The sequence below is a fragment of the Pelodiscus sinensis genome, chromosome 30 (genome assembly GCF_049634645.1).
Source record: "Pelodiscus sinensis isolate JC-2024 chromosome 30, ASM4963464v1, whole genome shotgun sequence".
NCBI classification, from domain to species: domain Eukaryota; kingdom Metazoa; phylum Chordata; order Testudines; family Trionychidae; genus Pelodiscus; species Pelodiscus sinensis.
The window spans coordinates 4599341-4622842 of NC_134740.1; the positions used below are offsets into that span (position 1 = coordinate 4599341).

The following is a 23502-nucleotide window of genomic DNA, read 5'->3' on the forward strand; positions in this document are numbered from 1 at the left end:
TTGCAGGAGCGGGCTGTAGAGGCAGTTCGGAGGGAGCAGGAAACCCACTAGCACTAGGACCCAGGAGCCGCCTGTGGTCAGGGATTTGCAGGTGGGGTTTCCTGTTGTAGGGGATACACTCGCAGGGGGAGGGACCCTGTGCGGGGAGCGCTGTCTGGTGGACGGGAGTGTCCTAACGCCTCATCTGAATGGGAAGCCCCTTGTTACCGGGGGGTGTCTCTTTCTTGGCTCGCGGGCTGCTCCACAATGTGCCGGGCACTTGCCATGGACACAGACACAGACACAGACAATGCCCAGTTGGTGCCCAGAGACGGGGAAGTTGGGGGAGGAACTGTAGCTGCAGGGAGAGAGGCTGGTTTCCACCCCAGAGAGAGACAAACCGGTTTATCGAAGGGGAGTCGGGGGATTAGGTTGTGCCTCATGGACGCTGCGGTAGAGAGTCGTAGGAGTGGAAGGGACCCGGAGGGATCCCCGAGCGCAGGGCGCTGCTCTCCGGGGGGTGTCACGGATTATCCAGTGTTCCCGAGGCTGCGATTGCAGGGGCAGGGGCAGAGTCACTGTGGGAAATGGACCCGCTTCCTCTCTCTGGAAGTCAGAGCTGGGTCATTTGCAGGAGGGACAGAGGTGCACCCCGGGAATTTCTTGGCGAAATAACCTCACATTGGCCCGGCAATCTCTACCCCCTCCCTGCACTGACGTGTGCGTTTAGAGTCTCCTCTGAGTCGGGGGTCACACGGGGGAGCAGCTCAAACATGCGATGGGGGGTGGCCAGCGGTAGGACACGAGCCCTGCAAGGCAGCGGGGCTGTGACAGAGACGTCACAAGGGCCTTTTCCAGCTCCTCATCTCATTGGCTGAAGGCAGGTCGGGAGTCAGTGACCTCACAGGGAGAGCGTCGCAACAGCCATGTGGGACAGGAGCGATCTCAGAGACCTTTGTGGCTTTGCCACAGGAACGAGAATTGATGGTCCCAGAGGCGGGCGCAAGCGAGGAGGCGCCTCTGCGGAGATTTCTCCTTTCCCAAGGATGCGGTGTGACGGGATTTGTGCGAGGAAGCAGCACTGCGGTAGGGGGCGGTCGCTGAGACTAGCTCTATATGGGAAGCAGGAGAGAAGACTCGAAACTCCCTTTGTTTGCTGTGTGAAGAGACCTCATTTCCATGTCTCCCCTAAGGTTGCTAGAGCAGGTGCTTAGGGCTTCTCTTAGAGTAGTGACAAAAGAAGCTGCAGGGACTTCAAATACCTTCAGAAGCGGCCCATTGAGAGCTCCGGGTGGGTAAATTCGGATTTCTCTTCGAGTAGGTGTGGACGTGCTGAGGGAAATGGGGGATGGCTTTACTATGGGGTGTGAAGGTTTTGTCTCGGACAATTTGAAAACTTGCTTTTGAGGCGGGCGCCATGGCTTAGCTGGCTAAAGCGCCTGTTTCGTAAACAGGAGATCCTGGGTTCAACTCCCAGTGGTGCCTGGGAGTTTTTGCTCCCATTGTCTAATGCCCCTCTGGGGAACAAAAGAGCCCTGCACTGCTAATTGTTTAAGCAGAGAAAATCGCGCCCTGCTGGAGCGTTCGGGGACCTGATGGCTGATATAGAATAAATTTGGATTTATCCACTAGCCCCAATCAGTGTAAGTCCTGGGCATCAACACCCCACCCCCATTTGTATATGAAACCCGCTTCCCTTTTTGTGCCAGGCCCGCGCTGCGCTCTGTGCCACTGTGAGTCTCTCTGGCGCAGCACTAGGGGGCGCTGTTTGCAGCTGTCAGCGAGCGGAGCTGCAGCGAGACCTGGTTCCTGGCGGTGTCCGCAGAGATGGTGACTCGGCCCTGGAGAGACGGGCCGTAGCTTGTCTCCCCGCCTTACAGATACACCCGCCCCGCCCACTCCAGCCCCTTCCCGGGGGGCTGCCGGATCCAGTTCCATGTGTAAAGCGGAGTAGCGATAGAAAACCCGGAGCCAGCGCAGGTCAGACTAAGGGTCTCCCCGGACTTCACCGCTCCCGGACCGGACTGGACCAGCCGCACCTGGAGAAAGGGAAAGAAAGCGAAGGACGGTTTAGCAATTGAATGTCTCTCTGTGGGACGCTAATTCCCCCACGTGCCCCACGGACACTCACTGCTGGGGGCGGCGAGCAGGGCGAGGAAAAGCAGCAGAGGTTCCATTCTCGTTCCCGGGCACTGAGGGAAACTCCCCAGCGGGCAGGGCCGGGCAGGTCTGTGTCTGGCAGAGACTGCGTCTCCTGGTACCAGGCGTGGGCATTTAACCAGGCAGTCCCGGGCAGGGATTTGCATGCGGGTTTTCTAGGGCGGGTATAAACCGAACGGAGCTGTAGGTAGGAAGCGGTGTGTGGTGGGAAGCAGAGTCACACTCCCCTGCATGTCCCAGCGTGTGATCAAGAGTCAGTTCGTGTTCACCGGATCCCTTCAAAGGGAAGCTTTGGACTCCGAATACGATCCCTCTACGTGGGCAATTTAATCCAATTTTCCAGCAGCACGTGCTGACTAATGGCCTGGGCCTGGCTGTAAAGGACAAATCACAGCTCCCGCTGGCCACGGATCCTCGTTGCCAGTAAGTGCGGAGACGAGGGCAAATATGGCAGCAGCCCAGCAGAGGGAAACCCTGGTGAACCGCTGCCGCTTTATCGCCCACCCGTGGCCTGGAATGGAGTTAAGATTTGCAATTCTGCTAAATATCCGCTATTATGTTCCATCAGCATCCTGATGGGGAGGAGATGATTTTGTTTATTTGTTATTTGTATAAGTAAACGAACATTTTCACACAGCATGTGTGAAACACTTAGATTTTTTTTTGGTCACTGTGCTAAAACCACAGAATCTGAAGGGAAAATCAAACATTTCCCCACAGAGGTGTCTACTTCTTTCGAAACATTTCGAGATATAGATATGGTTAGGAAACGGAAGTGCCAATATTTTAGAGCAAAAATTTAACGTTTGGGTCTCGTGCCAAAAAAAATCGCTGGAATGTGATCACAAAACACCTGAAAGAGTTTCGGTTTGTCAGATGTCATTTTCTGCTGAAAATCCTTATTCTTTTTTGATTTTCCGCGCTTTCAAGACAACGGGGCTTTGTTGTTTCCCCTTGACAAAATCAGAAATATTTTCATGTTTACATTCCTGAAGGGCCTGCGTTTTCTGCGAGGATGCGCCAGCTTTGTCTGCTACCGGTCCTAGACCTTCCCCCAATCCTCCCCTGCGCCTTCGCCTCCCTCTCCGGGACACAGCGACACGCGGGAGAGGGCCTTAAGGGAATGCAACTCAGTGACACGTTCCTATTGTTTAATGGCAAAGGAAAACTGCCCTGTGAGAATCGCAGGCTACGCGGGGAAGCAGAAGCAGGGAAGGAAACTGGCTTGTCCATAGTCACCCTGCAGCGCAACGGCAGAAGGGAACTCAGGTGTCTTGTTGCCCGGGGCTCTGCTCTAGCCACTAGGCATAGCTGCCGCGCGTCCTTGGGTCAGGAAAAGGAGTTTCCCCTCCAGTGTCTCGGTTCGCTGCGGCCTGTTCTGTGTCTATTGACCTGCTCGGGGGACACCAGAGAACAAGGCCTCGCTGCTCGGGAGCCGCTTCCCCTGTTCTGTGCCGGGCCCTGCCTTGCTCTGTGTCACGGTGGCCCTGGCGCAGTAATAGGTGGCGGTGTCCGCAGCTGTCAGCGCGCGGAGCTGCAGCGAGAACTGGCTCCTGGCGGTGTCCGCACTGAGCGTGGCGCGGCTCTGGAAAGCCGGGCCGTAGTACGTGCCCCAGTTGGAGCCGCTCCAGCGGATCTGTCCCATCCACTGCAACCTTTCCCCGGGAGCCTGCCGGACCCACTCCCACCAATTACTGGTGACAGAGTCACCGCTGATGGCGCAGCTCAGGGTCAGGGTCTGTCCGGGCTGCACCGCGCCGGGCCCGGACTGGACCAGCTGCACCTGGGAGCGGACACCTGCGGGGAAAACAAAACATCGCGGCGATGAATCCGATCAGCCCCCTCGCTGTGTGTTTCCCGGCCCCTGCAGCAGCCACTCACCGCCCGGGGCGGCCACTAGGGCAAGGAAAAGCCCCAGGCGCTTCATTGCCTGGGATCGAGAGAGACACTGCGCCCCGCGGGCCGGGGCGGGCGGGCCTGTGTCTGGGGAGAGACTGAGGCTCCTAGAACCAGCGGTCGGTGTTAAAGAGGAAGCCCCGGGAAGGGATTTGCTTGCGGGTCTCACCCAGCGGGGGTACAAAGGGACCGGCGGGGGCGGCTCTGGCTCAGAGGGGACGTGTCATCCCCAGGCACAAAGGGGAGAATCCAGCCCTGGCCCGGAACCGACAGCTCAGATCCACCCGCAGAGGATTAGCCCGGGGAAGGCGGACACAGGAGCATGGTCACCGCCCCACGGGTCAGGCCCTCGTTCCCTCTAGTCCCAGAGCAGCTCGGCACAGCGACCAGTGACAGAAGCGCCAGAGCCAGTGAGAATCCCTGCAGTGGGCAGGGCGTGGTCCCCTGGCTTCCCCGTCACATCTCGCTCTGACTTCCAGTAGAGCCCCAGTCCCAGCTCCTGAGGTTTCCTGTGCAGCCTTGGACTTGCATGGCTGCCGTGGTTTCTCTTTGGAAGGGACTCAGTCCCGCTTGGACAGGCGACTCGCCCGGGTGACTCCAAACGCCATCTTGTGGCTGTGTTTTTCCACAGCCAGAACGCTGGGCTTCGCCTCACGTGGCAGAAGATGCAAAAGGCCCTGGAAGGAAAGCCTTCCTCCCTTTTGTCTTCAATCCTGCTTTCTGACCTTGGGAGGCAGCCTGTGGGCTACGAAGCGAAGCTCTGAGCCAAGGACTGAACGACCCATCCAAGCGGTGGACGGACTCCCGAGACTTGACTGAAGCCAGCTCTCTCTTCCGTGACTGCTGCGAGCCTCAACCGAGAACTTGGCGAGTGCTGTGTGTGTTCCCAAAATTCCCTCTCCCCCTTTCCTTCCTTCTGTCCATTGAGGATTCTAAAGGACTGTCACCCTGTGAGTTTTGGCTAGGACTGTGTCACATTACTGAATTGGAGGGAAGCAGCCGGATCGCTGCTGCACCCCTAGGTGGGGGTGTTGGCCCCAGAAGTTGGTATAAAAGGGAGCCATGTGGGGTATTGAATGGGAGCTTATTGTTTGCTGATCTTATGTACGCAATTTATGTGAGTGTATAATGTCTGTGTGTGTAGGTAGGAATCTGTAATCTGTGTGGAAGCTGGATATGTCTCTGAATGTGGTTAAGCATGGCTATGGACAGGCTGAGTAGGGAAGGCCTGTGGAACAATGGCTCTCAATGGGCTATGGACACACCCAAAGAATGGGGTTTGTCCCCTGAGGGCAGCCAGCAGGGAACATAGAGATTGGCCTCTGACCAGGTGACTTGCTGCATACAAGAAGAGGCCAGGAAGGAGGTCTAAAGAGGCCATGCGGTCGATGCCATTTTGTTCTCAGCTCAGCACTTCATCCCAGAGGCAGCACTGCAGGGATTGAAGAGCCCGGAAGACCTGTGAACCCATCCTGATGATAGGATGTGCAACAAGAACTTTTAAACCAGCAGCTGCAACACCTCTGCTAGAGCCTGCATCGAGAACTGGGAGATTCGGTGCATGTAATGTACTGTACTTTAATAACCTTACTCTCGTGCTTTTCTTTCTTGTAATAATAAACCTTTAGATATAGATTCTAAAGGATTGGCCCAGTGTGATTTGTGGGTAAGGTCCAGAGGGTAAATTGACCAGGGATCTGTGGCTGTGTGACAGCGCGTTGGGGGTCCCCCGTCTCCTGCACCCCGAAATGGCACAAACAGACTGCACCAGCCGGTGGAATAGAGGAAGTTTATTGCCTCTCCAGGATACAGCACAGCACAGCACAGATGGAATCTGGACACAGAGCTGGGCTAGGATGCCTCAGCCCCCCTTGGGATGGGGGAGACTGGGCCCCTAAACTCCAACCCCTTCCCCTAGGCTCTCCTCCATGCTCTCAGACAGTAACTAACTAAATTCCCTTCCAGCCCTGCCCCCCAGTCAGGGCAGCATTCCACCTTCCTTTGTTCCTCTCCATGGGGGGTGTCTGGCCACTGGTTCAACAAGTTTGGCACTACCTTTGCATAGTGAGGTTTTCCCTGCTGGGTCTTGCTCCAGACAGCAGGGGTCACCACAGCCCAGCAAGTACCCCCACTACGTCACAGGCTGGTTTCTTGGAACCGGACAGGACTTGTTCGGGGTAGGTGGGATTGGGTGCTAGGACCCCCCCCCCCCCACCTGTGTATGAGGCCCGGGGCCATCTGGTTCACGGATATTGCTGGGGTGTCGGAGGGGTTTTGCTCGGGAGGCTTCAGGCAGGCAGCTGAAGCGCTCTGTGGGACTGGTTTGTGGCCTGTTTGGAGAGGACACCAGTTGGGGAGCTGTAAGGAGCCCGGGATTCGAGCAATTCGCCCTGAGCGGACGCCCTCAGCTGTGCCCAGACACGGCCCGGTCCATCACAGACTGGAAGGGATGAATTGAGCCGGGAATGTAGCCAGTCCTCTTGGGATGGGCAGAAGCTTTTGATGGGATGAGATGGGTTTGGGCAAGCTGGCGTGTGTCTAAAGAGCATTGGTGGTGGCGATCCGGGAGAAGCGGCACGTCTGAGGGAACTGCTGGCGTGTCCTGTTGCTCAGTAGCACGGGGAAGGCAGAAGTTCTCTTTGTGAGGGGTTTGGCGTGCCTCGGAGTAGTAGAGCAAGGCCAGCGTGGAGCTGTGGCAGCTCTTTGTCTAGGCGTTTTGGCCTGAACGAAGGCTGTGGGTAGCGTGGTCCAGAACTGCTTTGTTCCACGAGCGTCTGGAGAGCCCCCCTGAGCGGGTCCCAGCTGCCCTTGTGGGTGGGAAAAGGGCAGGAGGGAGTCCTGTTGCCTGAGGACGGAAGAGGAGGCCTCTGTGCCTCCCATGCAGGAAGCGGGGGGATGCCAAGAGCTTCCCTGCAGGCGGCATCCTGTCCTGGCCTTGAGCTACTTGCAGCCTGGAGTGAAGGCATGAAGTCAAAAGAGTCTGGCCCACATGTAGCAGAGGATGGTTTCAATCCATCGACCTCTGGGTTATGGGCCCAGCATGCTTCCGCTGCGCCATTCTGCGCCCTTTGGCTTTTCCTACCCGCAATCCACTCTAGCACTTGGGCTGCACTGGCACGGTGTAGCCAGACAGGAACCCCCCTGTAACATCCATTTTTGCTTGCCTGGAGTATGCAGGGCACACAGAGCAGAAGGCCCAGGCTGTGTGACCGTGAATGGCTGTAAACAGAGATATGCCAATTGCTGACCAAGAGGCTGCCAAGGAGTGTCCTTGACTTAACCCATATTGATACGAACACACAGCCGCCCGCGGGGGGAGGATTCTCTCGCCCAGTAAAAAAATGTCTAGTACTCACAATTTAGTTCTCTCTCTTGCAAGTGTCAATTAATTGGAAAATTGCTTGTAAGAACTGGCGCCACAAAACGGAGCAGTACAATTTGGCCTCTTAGATAAGAAAGAGGATACGGGCCCTCAGGGGTATATAGATGGGTCCAGCAGCACATTTTCTCTGAGTTTCAATCTACCATCTATCTGCTGGTCGGGTTAGGTGTTTGATCTCCCGAGGTTCCAGCGGGGACGCCCACCTCGTATTCGTCTTTCCTAGGAATTGAGAGACCGGCCCTGGCCTGACACGCTGGAGTCGAGAGGCACAGAAAGGGGTAAAAATTGTACCTGGATGTGGTCCTTTGTTTAAGTATATATATACATAGTGTTAGCGCTCTTTAAAGATTAAGCTGTCACTTGGTACCATTATTTCTATTTTCTATCTTTACCTTTTTCATGTAATCATTTTTAAGACCTATATATATATATATATTTGCTAGCATTTAAGAAATAGAGCAATAGCCATTGTAACCATATGATTTATAAGCTTCTTTAATAAACCTGTAACTGTTTAAGCTTTAACCTGACTCCTTCAGTTGCTGTGATAGAACCAAGCACAATTTAAAAGAACTTCAGCCGGTCATAAAGGTACAGTCATAGGAAGAGCTTGGGCGTTTGGATCTGTGTCACTCCCAGGTGACAGATCCATTGGGGCACTTTTCAGCTGCAAGAGTGTGGCTGGCAAGGTTCAGGGCCCGTGCCGTGTCAAGGGAGCCCGTCTCCCACTAGCCGCGCCTTGGCCTCAGGGCTTAAGCCCCGAGCCCAAGCCCAAAACCTCCATCTGGGCGGGTGTCGCTCTCCTCCCGCCTTGAGGCCGGCTGAGAGGGAGAAATGCACGAGCCATGCGGGTTCTTAGCCGCCTCCCTCCTACGGGCCTGTTTGCTGTGCAAACCTCTGGGCCTGTCTCATGCCTCGCTTGGGAAGCACGGCCGTGCCAGCTAAGCCCCAGTCACAGCTCCTGAGGTTTCCTGTGCAGCCTTGGACTTGCTCAGCTGCATGGGGAAGGCAGAAGTTCTCTTTGTGAGGGGTTTGGCGTGCCTCGGAGTAGTAGAGCAAGGCCAGCGTGGAGCTGTGGCAGCTCTTTGTCTAGGCGTTTTGGCCTGAACGAAGGCTGTGGGTAGCGTGGTCCAGAACTGCTTTGTTCCACGAGCGTCTGGAGAGCCCCCTGAGCGGGTCCCAGCTGCCCTTGTGGGTGGGAAAAGGGCAGGAGGGAGTCCTGTTGCCTGAGGATGCCTCCGAGCCTCCCACGCAGGAAGCGGGAGGCTGCCAAGAGCTTCCCCGCAGGTGGCATCCTGCCCTGGCCTTGAGCTACTTGCAGCCTGGAGTGAAGGCTTGGAGTCAAAAGAGGCTGGCCTGCACGTAGCAGAGGATGGTTTCAATCCATCGACCTCTGGGTTATGGGCCCAGCACGCTTCCGCTGCGCCACTCTGCTCCCTTTGGTTTGGCTTGTCTTGCCCGCAATCCACTCTAGGACTTGGGCTGCACTGGCACGGTGTAGCCTGACAGGAACCCCCGTGTAACATCCATTTTTGCTTGCCTGGAGCATGCAGGGCACACAGAGCAGAAGGCCCAGGCTGTGTGACCGTGAATGGCTGTAAACAGAGATACGCCAATTGCTGACCAAGAGGCTGCCAAGGAGTGTCCTTGACTTAACCCAGTGAGGTCACCTTGTGGCCGGCAAGGTTCAGGGACCGTGCCATGTCACGGGAGCCCGTCTCCCACTAGCCGCGCCGTGGCCTCGGCCCTAGGGCTTAAGCCCCGAGCCCAAGCACGAAGATGAGATGGTGAATCGGCCTTTCACGGCATCAAGGTAGTGTATATCACCCCCATCGTACCTTATATAAGCGACCCACTCCAGCCCTTTCCCGGGAGCCTGCCGGATCCAGTTCATATTGGAGCTGCTGAAGGTGAAGCCGGAGGCTTTGCAGGAGAGGTGCAGAGAGTCTCCGGGCTTCTTCACATCCCCTCCGGACTCCACCAGCTGCACCTGGGACCTGGCTCCTGGGAACAAAGACAAGTTATCAGTATTGGTATCCACGCGGGGGGGGGGGGGGGATTTAATACTCTTCTCCCTTTATTCAGTGGAAGAAAACACCTTCCCAAGCCGCTACATTAGTATCGAAATGTAGAACACAAATTTCGCGTCCACCTCTCCAGAGTGTGTAGCTAGAAAATACCTGGCAACGCTGCCAACACGAACACTAAAGAGACCCAACATTTCATTTTCCCCGCTGTGGTGGAGGCCGGTAGCTGCACTGGGGGCTGCGGAGTGTCTCTCCGGTTGCAGCCTAGGGAGGGGGAGACACTGATTTAAGCCGGCAGCGGTCACCGCCATTTGCATATTCCCCTCCGTATCAGACACACAGACGCCTTCCCTTAGCAAGCCGAGTCACCGCCATGGAGTCGCCGGCAGAAGGAGTCTCCTTCTCCCGTCCCGTGTGTTTGTGCAGCGCCTGGCACAGCGCGGGCTCCCAGCGCTTGTGAAATAAGGACTGACGTCACTTAGCTCTCCATGAATGTCTAGGAGACACGGGACATGGGGGTGCAGGAACCAGGGTTGGTGTATGGGGGGGGGGGGCCTGGAGACGAGGGGGTGCAGGAATCAGGACTGAGGTGTGTGAGGGCCTGATGGGGGGCAGAGCTCGCTGGTAACAAATCAATCTCCTTCTTGAAAACATGCTACTGGCCTAGATGGACACAACTCTGGCCCAGTTCGGCCAGTCCTATGTTCAAGAACAGATTCATTTACTGGAGCCTAACACGATATTTCTGGACACCTGGGCTACATCCCTCTTGTTCGTTATTGCTATACACGTTCCATTGGGATACAATCAGTAGCAGGAGACTGTTGTAAAGAGGGCGGCGGTGGTCGCCGGGCGGGGGGAGCCACCTGGCCACGCCCCGGCGCTCACTGGCACCTGCGGAGAAGCAGAGCCACGTGGCCCCAGCTCTCTCAGTTTCCCGCCAGTGTGAGACTCGGAAGGAGTCACCGGGGCAGCAGATGGAGCTGGGGGGGGGGGGTGTCGCGCAGCCCATGAGTGCTGGGGGCCCCCTGCTGTGAGTGTCAGGCCCATCCTCTAGATTCGGGGCCTGCCGACTGCTGGCCGGCCTCTGGCCCATTCTGTCCACGGAATCGATGGCATATGTCCCCTTATGACCCCCACTCATCGCCCCCTACACACACCAGCCTCCCCAGCCCCCAGCCTGGGCCATCAGGAAACGCGATGGGGGGCAGGGCCCTTCTCACCGAGAGCTGCCACACAGCGGGGCCGAGCTGCCACATGCTCCCCTCCCTCTGCCCCCGCCACAAGCTTTTACACCCACACTCAAAGCTGGCGGGTGGGCTTCGGAAACTCTCATTCAGGGCTTCGCCTGGGACCGGGGACTGGGCTGGTGTGTGCAGGAGGTCTCAGGGTGTTAGGACCTGGGGACAGCGGCGGATATAGGGCAGGGTGAGCGGGGCGTCTGCCCCGGGCCCCGCGGTTCAATAGGCCCCACGCCAGCGGGGTCACTTTCTAGCTCTCGCCACCTGAGGGCGCCGCTGCCCCGCCCCTCGCAGGGAAGCCAGGTGGTCCTGGGAGCGGGTGGGAGCCGGGCAGGGAGATGCCGGAGCGTGTGGGAGGCGCTCTCAGGGCCCTGTCCCACAGAGCGTCCCCCAGCCTCTGCAGTTCTGTCTAGAGCAGCCCGGCCGGCCCGCAGCGCTCGGGGGTCTCTGCTGGCGGGTGGGGTCCGGGAGGCGCCTTTCCCCAGCTCCGCAGACCCAGACACGAGACCAGCTCCTTGAAAGAGCAAAACAGACTAAAGCGGCAGCTTCTGCAGCCTGGCATGGGGGGCGGGGGGAGCGACTCTACCGAGAGGGCCAGGAGCCGGCAACGCGGCGCTGTGCCTAGCCCTGCCCCACCCCATATCTGCTGCCCCCCAGTTGCCGCCAGATTCCGCAGCCAGAGTCCTCTGCCCCAGCAGGGGAAGGGGCGGTCTCGCTGTGGGGGAGCCCCGAGAGCCCCACACTAGCTGTTCTGTGTCTGGGCGGGGTCTGGGCAACGGGGGCTGTTCCCTTCCTGCCCCCGGCACCTAGTCGTAGAGCAGCCGGGCAATAGGGGCCCACACAGCTGCCTTGGTGCGGACTCAGGGCGACTGAGCCAGGCGGTTTCCCCCAGCCCCAGCCAGGAGGGACCCAGCCCACAAGCTGCGCAGCGTCAGGCTACCAGAGAGCTCTGCTCGGGCCACTCCCGAGAGGGTGGTCGACAGTGGCAGGCGCGTTTGCTGTGTCCAAGCTCCCTTTCTCGGCAGGGGCCAGTCGGGGCAGCCTCTCTGGCCCCGCCTGGGGCCTGAGGTGCCGTCTCCTTTCCCTCCAGCTGCTCTGCAGGCTCCTGAGAGGCTGCTGGCTCGGACACAGCAGCCAGCCCCTTCTAAATCGGGTCAGGATTTCCCTGCTCCCGGGCGCCTCGCTGCTCCAGTGCCTGGGGCTGCAGAAGGGGCTCATGCTGGGGAGAAGCCTTTTCTCACGACTGTTAGAGACCCAGCTGCCCAAAGAGCTAGACAGCTGTGACAGACTTACATAGGAATGGAAATGTTTAGTTATTAATGCAGAATTGTGTTTAAAAATTAATTACAATAGAATTCAAATAAAAATTATCCAACTAAATTAAGTTTCTATCAAATTTACCCAATTCACACTTAATATGAAAATAGCTTTCAACTTGCGAATTTTATGCTTTTTTCTATTTTTTCTCCCAAAGAGGGGCCCCTGAAATTGTGCTACCCTGGGCCCGACAAAACTCTCATAGGCCCCTGTTTAGATCCTTGCTCAAGAGGCTTTTTGTGCGCAAAACGGGCCAGTGTAGCCAGATCCTTCTTGCGCAAAAGCCTGTGCCCCTAAAATGGCGGCTCATTAGATATGCAAATGAGGTGCCGGGATATTCCTCGCTTAGCCTCATTTGTATATTGCTTGTGCAAAAAAGAAGGCAGTGTAGACATAGTCTAGGTGCGACACTCAATCAGAAGCGGTGATTTTATTAACTTAAAACCGAAACGATCGTTCCCCTGGCGCCCCCAGTGCTCCGAAGGGGGTAACACACCTTCCCACGCGGCTACCAGGAACCAAGCGCAGCCTAACTGCCCGTCTCCTTCCCGCGGCTCGGGAACCTCACCTGGAGGCTGCAGGTTGTCTGCGCTGCAGTAGGGCGGCCAGAGGCAGGCGGCTTTAAACAGGAAACTGCCGCCTCTGTCCGCACATCCCAGCCCCTCACAAAGCCGTTCCGCCCTTCTCCCTGCTGAAATCCTTCCGCCGCGCTCTAGTGAGCTGGTCTCGCAGCGCCGGGTCCCTGCGCGGGAAGGGGCGCGAAGAAGCCACGTGGGAACGAACGAGTCCCTTGAACCAGGCGAGCCGGGCCGTGGGAACAGGGCTCCCGCCTCAAGGCCCATGGAAGAGGCAGCCAGCGATGTCCGCCCCGCAGGCTCAGTGGGACCTTGCAAACCGCACGGGGAGGGGGGACGTTGCTAGGCAACGAAAGGGTTAAAATCTCCCCCGGGGTTGTATTTCACCCATCGCAGCTTGTTCTCTGCGCTGAGCCCAGCGCCCGGTTGTTTGTTTCTTTGCTGCCCCCGCGAGGCGCCGCGGGTTCTGCAGCCTGGGTTTTTGCAGGAGCGTCAATAGGTTTCGTGTCGCTGTGTATCTAGCACAGTAATAGCGGGCGGTGTCCTCGGGCTTCAGGCCGGTCATTTGCAGGTGCAGCAGGTTGTTGGGATTGTCCCTAGAGATGGTGAATCGGCCTTTCACGGCATCAAGGTAGTGTGTAGTACTCCCATCGCTGCTGATATAAGCGACCCACTCCAGCCCCTTCCCGGGAGCCTGCCGGACCCAGCTCATCCAGTAGTTGCTGAAGGTGAAGCCGGAGGCTTTGCAGGAGAGGCGCAGAGAGTCTCCGGGCTTCTTCACATCCCCTCCGGACTCCACCAGCTGCACCTGGGACCGGGCACCTGGGAACAAAGGCGCGACAGAAGCATTAATATCAAACATGCAAAACAAAATCTCCGTCCTTCTCTCCAGCGTATTTAGCTAGAAAATACCTGGCAAAGCTGCCACAACGAACACTAAATAGACACAAAATTTCATGTTCCCAGTTGCTGAGGGGCAGAGCTGGTTGGTAACTGCACAGACACCGGGGGCTGCGGGGTGTCTCTCCGGGTGCAGCCTAGGGAGGGAGAGACACCGATTTAAGCAGGCAGCGGTCACCGCTATTTGCATATTCCCCGCCTTATCAGAGACACAAACGCCTTCCCTGAACGAGCCGAGTCACTGCCATGGACTCTCCGGCAGGAGTCTCCGTCCCCCTGCCGGTGTGTTTGTGCAGCGCCTGGCACAGCGCGGGGGTCCCGATGGGCTCTTACAGCTCTGGGGAGACACCTAGAAATGACGTCACTTAGCTCGTCATGAATGTCTAGGGGTTCCTGGGGATCGGTTGTGATGAAGGGAAATATTTTCCCAGGCGTTAGTGGGTTTCGGCTCACTTGAGGGGGGGGGGGGATCCGTGTTTGTTGGGAGCCCGGAGGCGCGAACATTTCCCCTCTCGGGTCAGGTTCGGCGGGATTTGCAGCTCCAGGCCTGGGGGCTCAGGGCGGTTTAGTGCGATTCTTCCTCCTTTACGCCGCTTGGGACACGCGAGCCCCAGTTCGCACCGTGTCTGTAACTCCCCCCCCGATCGCTTCCCGCTGCGCTCGGTGAGTTCGATGCGGTGAGTGGCCCAAGCCGCTGGCCCATTTCTGGCCGCTCACCCGGACTGGGATGCGCAGCCGCAGCGAGGCACCTGCTTTGTCCCCGTCACACTCCCCCTCACTGGGGAACCCACATTTCTACCCCGGCCCCTTTCTCTGCGACGCTCCCAGCGCCTGCCCCGTGCGGACCGCGACTCACCAGCGCCCCCTGCCAGAGAATTTCTCCCCCGCAGCCTCAGGCGGGTTTTTGTCCGGGCGCAGGTAGGAATCAGCGATCAGTCTTCAGGAGTGAGGGGTCAGCGAGTCTGGGACTGTCCCTGCTCCCCCCCCCCTTCGACCCTCAGTCAGTGTCTGCTCAGCCAGGCCCTGGGAGCAATGGCCCCGGCTCACACGCCGGGCGGTATCAGCCCGGGGAAGGGCGGTGTCTGACGGCGCTTTGCTGCCAGAAGCGTTTTCCAACCCACGTGGCATTTCTGCTCCTCAGATCACTAGTTCCTCCTCCCTTGGGACTGGAATCTCCGCGGGGCACGTGGTGGGACGGGGCAGCGGGGCAGCGCCTGGCTCCCTCGGGCTCCTTTGAGATTCCAGGCCTAAGTCACTCGGGGAAATCCAACGTTCTCCGCCTCCCTGAGCCCCCTAGAGACCAAGGGGCGGAATCAATCCCGGAGCCAGGCCCGATATGGGACGGAGCCTCCCCCGTTCCCTGCCCGGCTCGGCTCCCCCGGAATTCTGCAGGCGCCCGAGCGCACCTGGAACCGACATTTGGCAGGAAACGTTCCCCGGGCACCGACCCGGACACAGAGACGTGCCCCTGCCCGGCGATTGCAAAGTATCTGGCAAGCGGGGCGGGCCACTTGCTAATTCCCTGTTGGGTTCATTCCTCCTGACGCACCTGCCATTGGCCGCTGCCGGCAAACAGGACTGTGGGCTAGAAGGACCTCGGGTCTGACCCAACGTGGCCACTCCTATGGTTGCAGCTCTGGGCAGGGGATGGCGTTCCACTCACTTGTCGGAGACATGAGAGAGGGAGTGCGGGACATAGCAGCAGCTCAGGGGTCAGTGTGTTGGCCTTCTAAGCTAAAAGGCATGAGTTTCAATCCTCCTAAAGCCTCAGGGACAGTGTCTACTTTTAAGTGTACCTAGATCCGTAGTGTGCAACAGGCTCACCTCTAATCTCTCTTTGGCTGCTTGAGTGTGGCTAGGTCGCAAGTTCAGAATTCGTTGGACGCAGCGGTTCTAGACGGTGCTTGGTACTGCCGTGAGGGCAGGGGACTGGAGTTGATGGTCTTTGCAAGGCCCTTCCAGTTCCAGTCTGTAGGTCCCGCTTCCAGCCTGGCGAGGCGAACACCTCCCGCGGCAGAGGGACGCTGGGCTGGCGGCTGCTCCTCTCTGCTACTGGTAACGCCAGACCGGTTCTCCGCGCGGTTAGTTTCAGTCCAGGTTTTCCTAGGTTCCCTCCCACTGTGTGTATCTGGAGCATACAGGGCGGTGTCTGCGGGCTGCAGACCGCTCAGCTGCCCCCAGGCGCACGGTCACTGCTGCCCCCAGGCGGCGCAAGGCGGAGGTGCAGGCTGGGTTCTTGTAGAATCTCTACTAGGTTCTGTGTCGCTGTGTGTGCGGAACAGTAATAGCGGGCGGTGTCCTCCGCTTTCCCTTACGCAGCCCGTTCTGCAGCTATTCCATTTTCACCTACGCAACCCGCTGGGCCAGAATCTTAGAACCCTTAACTGAGTACTGAGCACAGATGTAGTTGCCTCATCTCAAAAATGATCTCTCGGCATTAGGAAAGGTAAAGAAAAGGGCAACACAACTGAGGAGGGATTTGGAACGGGTCCCATGTGAGGAGAGATTAAAAAGACTAGGACTTTTCATCTTAGAAAAGAGGAGACTAAGGGGAGATATGACAGAGGTCTATAAAATCATGACTGCTGTGGAAAAAGCAAATAAAGAAAAGTTATTTACTTATTCCCTAAATATAAGAACTAGGGGTCACCAAATGAAATCAATAGGCAGCAGATTAAAACAAAGAAAAGGAAGTTTTTCTTCATTCAGCACACAGTCAAGCTCTGGAACTCCTTGCTAGAGGATGTGGTGAAGTCTAGGACTTGAATAGGGTTCAAAAAAGAGCTAGCAGAGATTCATGGAGGTTAGGTCTATGAATGTCTATTAGCCAGAATGGGTAGGAATGGTGTTCCTAGTCTCTGTTTGTCTGGAAATGGGTGAGAGGGGAGGGATCAATGAGGATTACCTCTTGTGTACTCTCCCTCTGGGGCACCTGGTACTGGCCACTGTTGTCAGACAGGATACTGGGCTATATGGACATTTGGTCTGATCCAAAGTGGGTGTTCTTACGTTCTTAATTCTCTGCAAGCTTTGCACAGGGCCTCTTGGACCTCTCTGTTTCTCAGGGCATAGATGAGTGGATTGACCAGGGGCGTCAGGACGGTGTAGGAGACAGAGAGAACTTTCCTGAAGTCGCTCAGGAGGTCGGTGGTTGGGAACATGTAGACAATCATGAGAGCTCCATAGTAAATGCTGACCACGATGAGGTGGGAGGAGCAGGTGGAAAAGGCCTTTTGCCTCCCAATCGTAGCGCGGATTCTGAGGATGGTCCTGAGGATGCAGATGTAGGACCCCAAGGTGAGTACGAAGGGGACTAGTAAGAAAATCAAGGAGACTGTGAATGCCAACGTGTCCATCAGCAGAGGGTCATTGCAGGAGAGTTTTACAATGGGAATAAAGTCACAAAAGAAATGGTCGATACCGTTGGGGCCACAGAAGGTTAACTGGGTTATTGACACTGTGGTTATACAACTAGAAAGCAAGCCGCCTATCCAAGATCCCACGGCAAACTGGAGGCAAAACCTGCCACTCATCCGAGCTGCGTAGTGCAGGGGGTTGCATATGGCTAGATACCGGTCGTAGGACATCACCGATAGGAGGAGGCATTCTGAGCCTGCCAGAGCACCAAAGAAGTAAAGTTGTGTGAGACACCCAGTGAAGGAAATTGTCCAGTCCCCTGCCAGGAGCCCGGCCAGCAGCTGGGGCAGGACGGTGGAGCTGTAGCAGATCTCCAAGCAGGACAAGTTGCCCAGGAAGAAGTACATGGGGGTGTGAAGGTGTCGATCGGCCACAACCAACACTATGACAATGATGTTTCCAGCCATGGTCACCAGGTAGATCACGAGGAAGAGCAGGAAGAGAGGAACCTGCAGGCCAGGAAGATCCCCAAATCCCAGGAGGATAAATTCTGTGACAGACGTTTGGTTTCCTTGTTCCTGCCTTGCCATGGGGTGTGTCTGTGGGACAGAAACAGGGTCACTGGGAGCAATAACTAACATTCATTGCAATATGGTAGCCTGTGGCACTGGACTTGGACAGGGGGTACAGACTCCCTGACAGATGTGACAGACGCTGGTTCAGACAGTCACTCCGGTCACTGCCTGGTAGCTAAACGCTGAAGGAGGGAGGGGGAGCTGGGCCAGGAGGGAATATTTGACAGGGAGCTCCAGCAGAGAAACCAACCAAGCAAACAGGCCTGGGACTTGTAAGAGCCGGGTGAGGAGCTTCCCTTTGGCCTGGCCCCCGGTTCTCTTCCTCATCCGGTCCTTGGATCTCTCGCAAAGCCTAGGTGTGACTCAGCTCTGGGGGACTCATGGACACATGCAAATAAAGCCAAAGAGGGTGGGGGAGAGTCAGGAGTGCTGCCCAATCTTGCATAACTTGTACAGGACAGCGAGACCAGGGCAATTGGACCTGAAACAACCTGGTCCTAGTGCATCCCATTTTTATAAGAACAATTCCAGAGACATCCGGAAAACTATTAATTAAGCACTTTTGCAATATTTTGGCCCAGCAAAATGTATCCTAAATATTGACATAATAGGTATCGTACACGATATGCAGTTGATTGGTAGTTATGACTAGAATCACCAAGTCTCGCTTTGCTATAAATTGGGTTTAGTAAGGAGAATGATGGGAGGGAAGAAGCAGGAATGACCCACAGGTTTTGCTTTTGATGTAACTAGAAATACTGGAGCCCTTCCCCATACCCAGCATTCAAAGGAACCCCGACCTCCTGCCTGGTACTGTAGGTAGCAGGTACAACCAAACTAGGTTTAATTATTGTATGTTCATCTCCACCTTGAATGTGCAAGCGGGTGTGGTTGTCCTATCCCAAAAAATCTACACTAAGTATGGAAAAGGTGCGGAGAGGGCAATAAAACACGAGGGGCTTGGAAACAGTTTCAAAAGCGGGGAGAAGAAAAACATCGAAATTGTGCAGTTCTGGATGGTCTGTGAAATCATGAATGATCATCTCCTGCAGGGGTGGGCACTAAAACTGGGCCATTTCACCAGGGTTAGCCCCTGCTGGGCTGCCGCCGCCATGTTTACCTGCACCGCCCCTGGTCCTGCAGATTGTAGCTCCCAATGGCCAGAAACGGCGATCCGTGGCCAATGGATGCTGTGCTCCCCGTACCTGAGGCGGTGCAGGTAGATATGGTGGGGCCGGGGCCTACAGGGGTTAACCCCCAGAGACCGAACCCAGCCACAGGCCAGTGTTTGCCCACCTCTGCCCCAGGAACACGTCCAGCCTTGATTTAAATCTCAGCAGAGAAGGAGAATCCCCCACAGGACTGGGCGGGCTATTCGGATGGCTCACTCCCCTCACTATCAACACTGGGAACCTTTGCTCCAGTCTCTGTTGTTCTAGCTTCCACTTCCAGCCATTTCATCGCGTGACATTTCGGTCTGCTGGACCCAGCTCTATGTTCCCCGGGTAGGTACCTACAGGCCAGGATCAAATTACCCAGCCAGCTTCTCTTTGCCAAGAGGAGCGTCTGGAGACTGTTACTGCAAGGAAACTTCCCAGAGCTTCAGCCACTCTTGTGGCTCATTTCTGAACACGCCTTAATTTCTCGGAAGCTTTTTTCAGATGGGCACCGCAAAACCGGACGTGGGATTTCTGCATGTGCCAAATGCAGGGGAGAAAGGACACCTCTTCTCCTAGTAACTATTCCCATGATTTAACAGCCAAGAAAGCAGTCAGCCTGTTAGGTCACAGGGTGACCCCCGCACCTGCTGGGTGTGGTTCATTGTCCCAAGTAGTGGCACCGACATCGCCTACTGTGAGTGAGCGAGAATGAGCTCGCTCTACAGCCTCAGTGGGGATCCAGCTGTTGTTTTGCTCAAGCAGTAGCGGTTCTGAACCTTTTTCGGTCCACACACCCCTTGGTCTCAGCTAAACACATCACCTACCCGCTGGGTGATAATATTTTTTATAACTAAATTCAATACATTATCTATACTTGAACATACGTGAACATCACGTACCCCCTGACAGGGCTTCATGCAATCTTTGGGAGTCCATGGACCCTAGGTTCAGAACCCCTGCCGCATGCCCAGGTTCAGTTCTGCCTGTCGGAGGCTCATGTTCTGCTGGTTTTTCACCAGGAACCTGGAGATTTTTTTTCAAACTCACTTTTCCTTAAGACTCATCCTAGAACATCCCACACAAAACACTTTCAAATGCCCCATTGCCGCTCATGCGCTTTACACGGAATAATATTTTTCAGCATTTCAAGGCTGGCAAACCTTTCCATGAAAATATATTCAGAATCCCACCAAGGTAGATGTAAAGAATAAAATATTTTATCAGTGACAACAAGAAACCTGTTTAATATAACCACTGTGTGTGACCTCAGAAACTTTGAAGCTTTTAATGATCCCAAATTTATTCTAAAAGATGTACTTTCATTGTATCAGGAAAATACAATGTGTAAAAATATCAGTGCCCTCCAGCTACCCCTCTTGGATTGCCTTTCATTTTTTCTGCCCCCAGATTAGTTGCCAAATAAAGATCGAATCAGCTCTCAGCATCACGTAAACCATACCATTCTATGGTAATTTCACAACTCAACCCACAACTTGGATTTTAAATCGAGGATGTCTTCAGGAAAGACATCCAGACTCAATGTAAAGAGTTCATGTGATGGCATATTTACCACCTCTCTCATCCCAACCTGAACCCTAACCCAATTGGTAACAGCTCTCACTCTTTAAAACATGCACCTTACCTCTTGTTTCAGTGTGTCTAACTTGAGGTTCCGCGAAGTCTTACATAGTTCTGTTTGGATTGAACTTCACTGCTACATTTTTCCTCCACCTTTCTGTATTCCTTGCCAGATTCTTTTTCTATATCTCTTTCATTGAGCAACAACATCAACACAGCAACCAAAGTGCTACTTACGTGTGCCTTCTAGTGACAGATTCAAGGAACTCAATCCATTCCGTGTCCCACAGAGACATTTCAGAAATGTCTTGGTTGCTCGTTCGTAGCACCTACATCAGGAGTAAATTGGCTCTTCTAACAGAGACATTCAAAAATGCCGCACTGAATGGTGGTTGAAACAAGACAAATTCACACTAAACATAAGATGCACGTTTTAACATTGAAGATAATTAACAATTTACAGAGGATTGTGATAGATTCCTCGTAATGGACTGCTTTTAAATTAAAAGTGGATTTTTTCCTAAAAGTTCTGCTGTAGGAGTTTTTTTTCCAGTGAAGTGTTACACAGGATTTCAGCCTAGCGATCAAAACGGTCCCTTCTTGTCCATGAAATTGTGAGCCATGGAACATCAAAGCGTAGGAATAGGTGTGCATAGTTATACAGATCTCACCTTTTCAGACTGGCTGTGATTCAGATGCTGTAATCACAAATTAAGTAAATGCCTCTCTTATTTTCCAAATTACTCTCTGTCAGTCTTCGTTGCTCTACCTATCATGTTGCCTCTGCCCATCTTGGAAATAAACTTTGCCTGCATCCGTTCTATAAATACGTTTTTTAAAGTGGGATGATTTCATCTGGGCTCTGCCAATACCAGTGGGAAATTACAAATGGAAAAAGTTTCCTAGGACTTGTTCAGCTATGTAAACAAATTGAACAGAAAAATGGTCATCTTCTTTATGGATCACATTTTCAAAAAAAACTAAAGAAGTTAGGTACAAACCTCCCATGGAATTCAGATGCTCAAATCCCATAGGAATCTTTGGAAATCCCACTCTGTAATTTGATTATTTTTTTTTTAATTTCTCACCTTTTTATTTTCTTAAATTATTTTTTCCCCATCAAAGTTTGGAAGGCTGTTCTGAAAACACACTGGAAAATATTTCCCTTCAACATTCACCAATTCGTTATCCATTTTGCAAGCACTTCTATGGATTGCATTCTTAAACACACAAACTGGAGGAGTTGGAGCAAATGAGTGTGTATCAGGGTACCTGTGTGAATGAAGGTGTTCAGTGACCTTGAAAGTGAAAAAAATATTTGAGGTTGAAAAAAAATTAATTTACCTTTGTGAAAGCAAAAGTAAAAAAAAACCCTCCCCAAACTCTTCTTAGATCAGTTTCACCCTTGAAATGCATTGCTTCAAATTTTACTGTTTTGAGAAACAACGATCAGTTTCACACATACTGAATAGGAAATGACCCAAAAGTAATGGACCACGAGCCAAATATGAGCCAGCAGTGTGACATGGCAAACATGATTCTGTGATGGATGAACATGAGTGTTGTGAGCAAGACACAAAGTCATTCTTCCGCTCTACACTGCACTGAGACAAATTGTTCTCCTTGGCCTCTGATGATAGGAGAAGAAGCAATAAGCTTAAACTGCAGCAAGGAAGGTTTAGGTTGGACATTAGTAAAAATGTCTTAATTGTCAGGTTGGTTAAACACTGGAATAAGTTGCCTAGGGAGGCTGTGGAATCCCCATCTCTGGAGATATTTAAGAGCAGGTTAGATAGACACGTGTCAGGGACTGTCTAGAACGTACTGGGTCCTGCTGTGAGGGCAGGGGACTGGATTCGATGACCTCTCGAGGTCCCTTCCAGTGCTAGAGTTCTATGAAGAAGGGGTTGGTGCAGGACAGTGGAGCAGCCTGGGACAATATGCAATATGCAAACTGGTGTTTAATTAGGAACTGAACTATTTTCCGCATGGGGAGAAGGGAAAGAGACAATTAGCCAAGGCACATGGAATGCAAGTGCCTCTATGCAAGTCCCACTGGGCATTGTTAGCTCCAAAGCTCTGGAGACAAAACCAGTCAGCGGGGGAAAGGCTGGCGCTGGGCAGTCATGAAAAGTGTGAAGACATCAGAGGATACAAACTTCAGGACACGCTGAGTGGGGTCCCAGTGGGCCAAGCTGGGATTGCTCTGCTGGGGCAAATGGCAAAGAAGGGGGCAGACAGTCCCCCAAACTGTCAGGCTGATATTTAGATTGTTCGAACTGGGGAGCAAAAAGCTTCTTCAGGACTTTGCTGGGACCCAGGAGCCAGAAACACAGTTCCCTTAAATCAGTGCTGACCAACCAGTCCATTGGGATCTACCAGTAGATCCTGGAGCCTCCGACAGGGGATCCCGACTGGTTTGGCCAGGAAGCTCTCAAGTGCTGGCACTAACATTGCTCTTCCACCCACTGTCGTGCTGCTCCTGCCCTCTGCCTTGGAGCGCTCCCTTGGGAGCCTTCTGCTTGCTGGGCAGGGTGTGGGAGGGGGAAGAGGAAAGGAGCTGATGTCAGGGTGTCCCTCCTCCCCCCTCTCTGTGTGGGTTCAGGAGAAGGGGATGGAGGGAGCTTGGCAATGCAAATCTCTGCCACGCTCACAGTCTGTGTGTCTCTGTCATTTCTCTCTCTCACACACACAGACACACAGACACTGCCCTTCCCTCTCGTCTCTGGTCCCATCATGTATGCAGGGGGGGAGGGGAGAGGGGAGGTTACCACTTTCACTGCTTGCAAAGTGGGTTAGTTTGGGTTTGGCTGCGCTGTGCAGACATCACTTTCATTTCTCTGGGTTGTTTAAATGTGATTCTTGGAGCAGTGAGCTCTAAAATGCCGAACCTGCCACGTCTGGAGTCATTATCCCCGTGGTAACTGCTGCTCCTGGGTGTGGCTGGCATGTCCCTGCAGCCCCTGCGAGGCAGAGCAGGGGGTGTCCACATGCCGTCCTTGCCTGCAGACACCGCACCTGCCCCTCCCATTGACCAATACCAGGGAACTGTCTGTAGATGAGGGGCAGCACATCAAACCGTGAGGCCACTGCAGTACGTAGCAGCTGCTCTCAGGAGCACTGTGGGGCCAGGGTGGGTGAAGATCAAGCGCCAGGCCCTGTGCTCTCTGTGTGAATGCTCCAGTCCTTGCACAGCCCAGCACCCCTCCATAACGTCAGGGGTCCCTTATCCTGCCTCCTAGAGCAGGGGCCAGCTGGTGAGGGCTCCCCAGCCGCTCCCAGGCTGTGTCTACACTTGCTCCAAACACACCCTCACTGCCAGGTGCTTTTGTGCAAGAGCATCCATGGCGTGTGT

At 54.5% G+C, this 23502-nt stretch overlaps 1 protein-coding gene and 1 non-coding gene across 2 annotated transcripts; one reads left to right on the top strand and one right to left on the bottom strand.

Annotated features, from left to right (window-relative positions):
• The first annotated feature begins 1390 nt into the window (after nt 1–1390).
• TRNAT-CGU (transfer RNA threonine (anticodon CGU)) lies at nt 1391–1464 on the top strand. The gene has a single exon. It is a non-coding gene; the product is annotated as a tRNA-Thr (tRNA).
• Nucleotides 1465–3523: 2059 nt separating this feature from the next.
• On the bottom strand, nt 3524–17424 carry LOC142821121 (olfactory receptor 10A7-like). Its single transcript, XM_075911921.1, has 3 exons — nt 16487–17424; nt 13490–13614; nt 3524–3936 (listed from the first exon to the last, which is right to left on the bottom strand). Exons 1-3 carry the CDS (start codon nt 17422–17424, stop codon nt 3524–3526), a joined length of 1476 nt encoding a protein of 491 aa, XP_075768036.1.
• Nucleotides 17425–23502: the final 6078 nt, after the last annotated feature.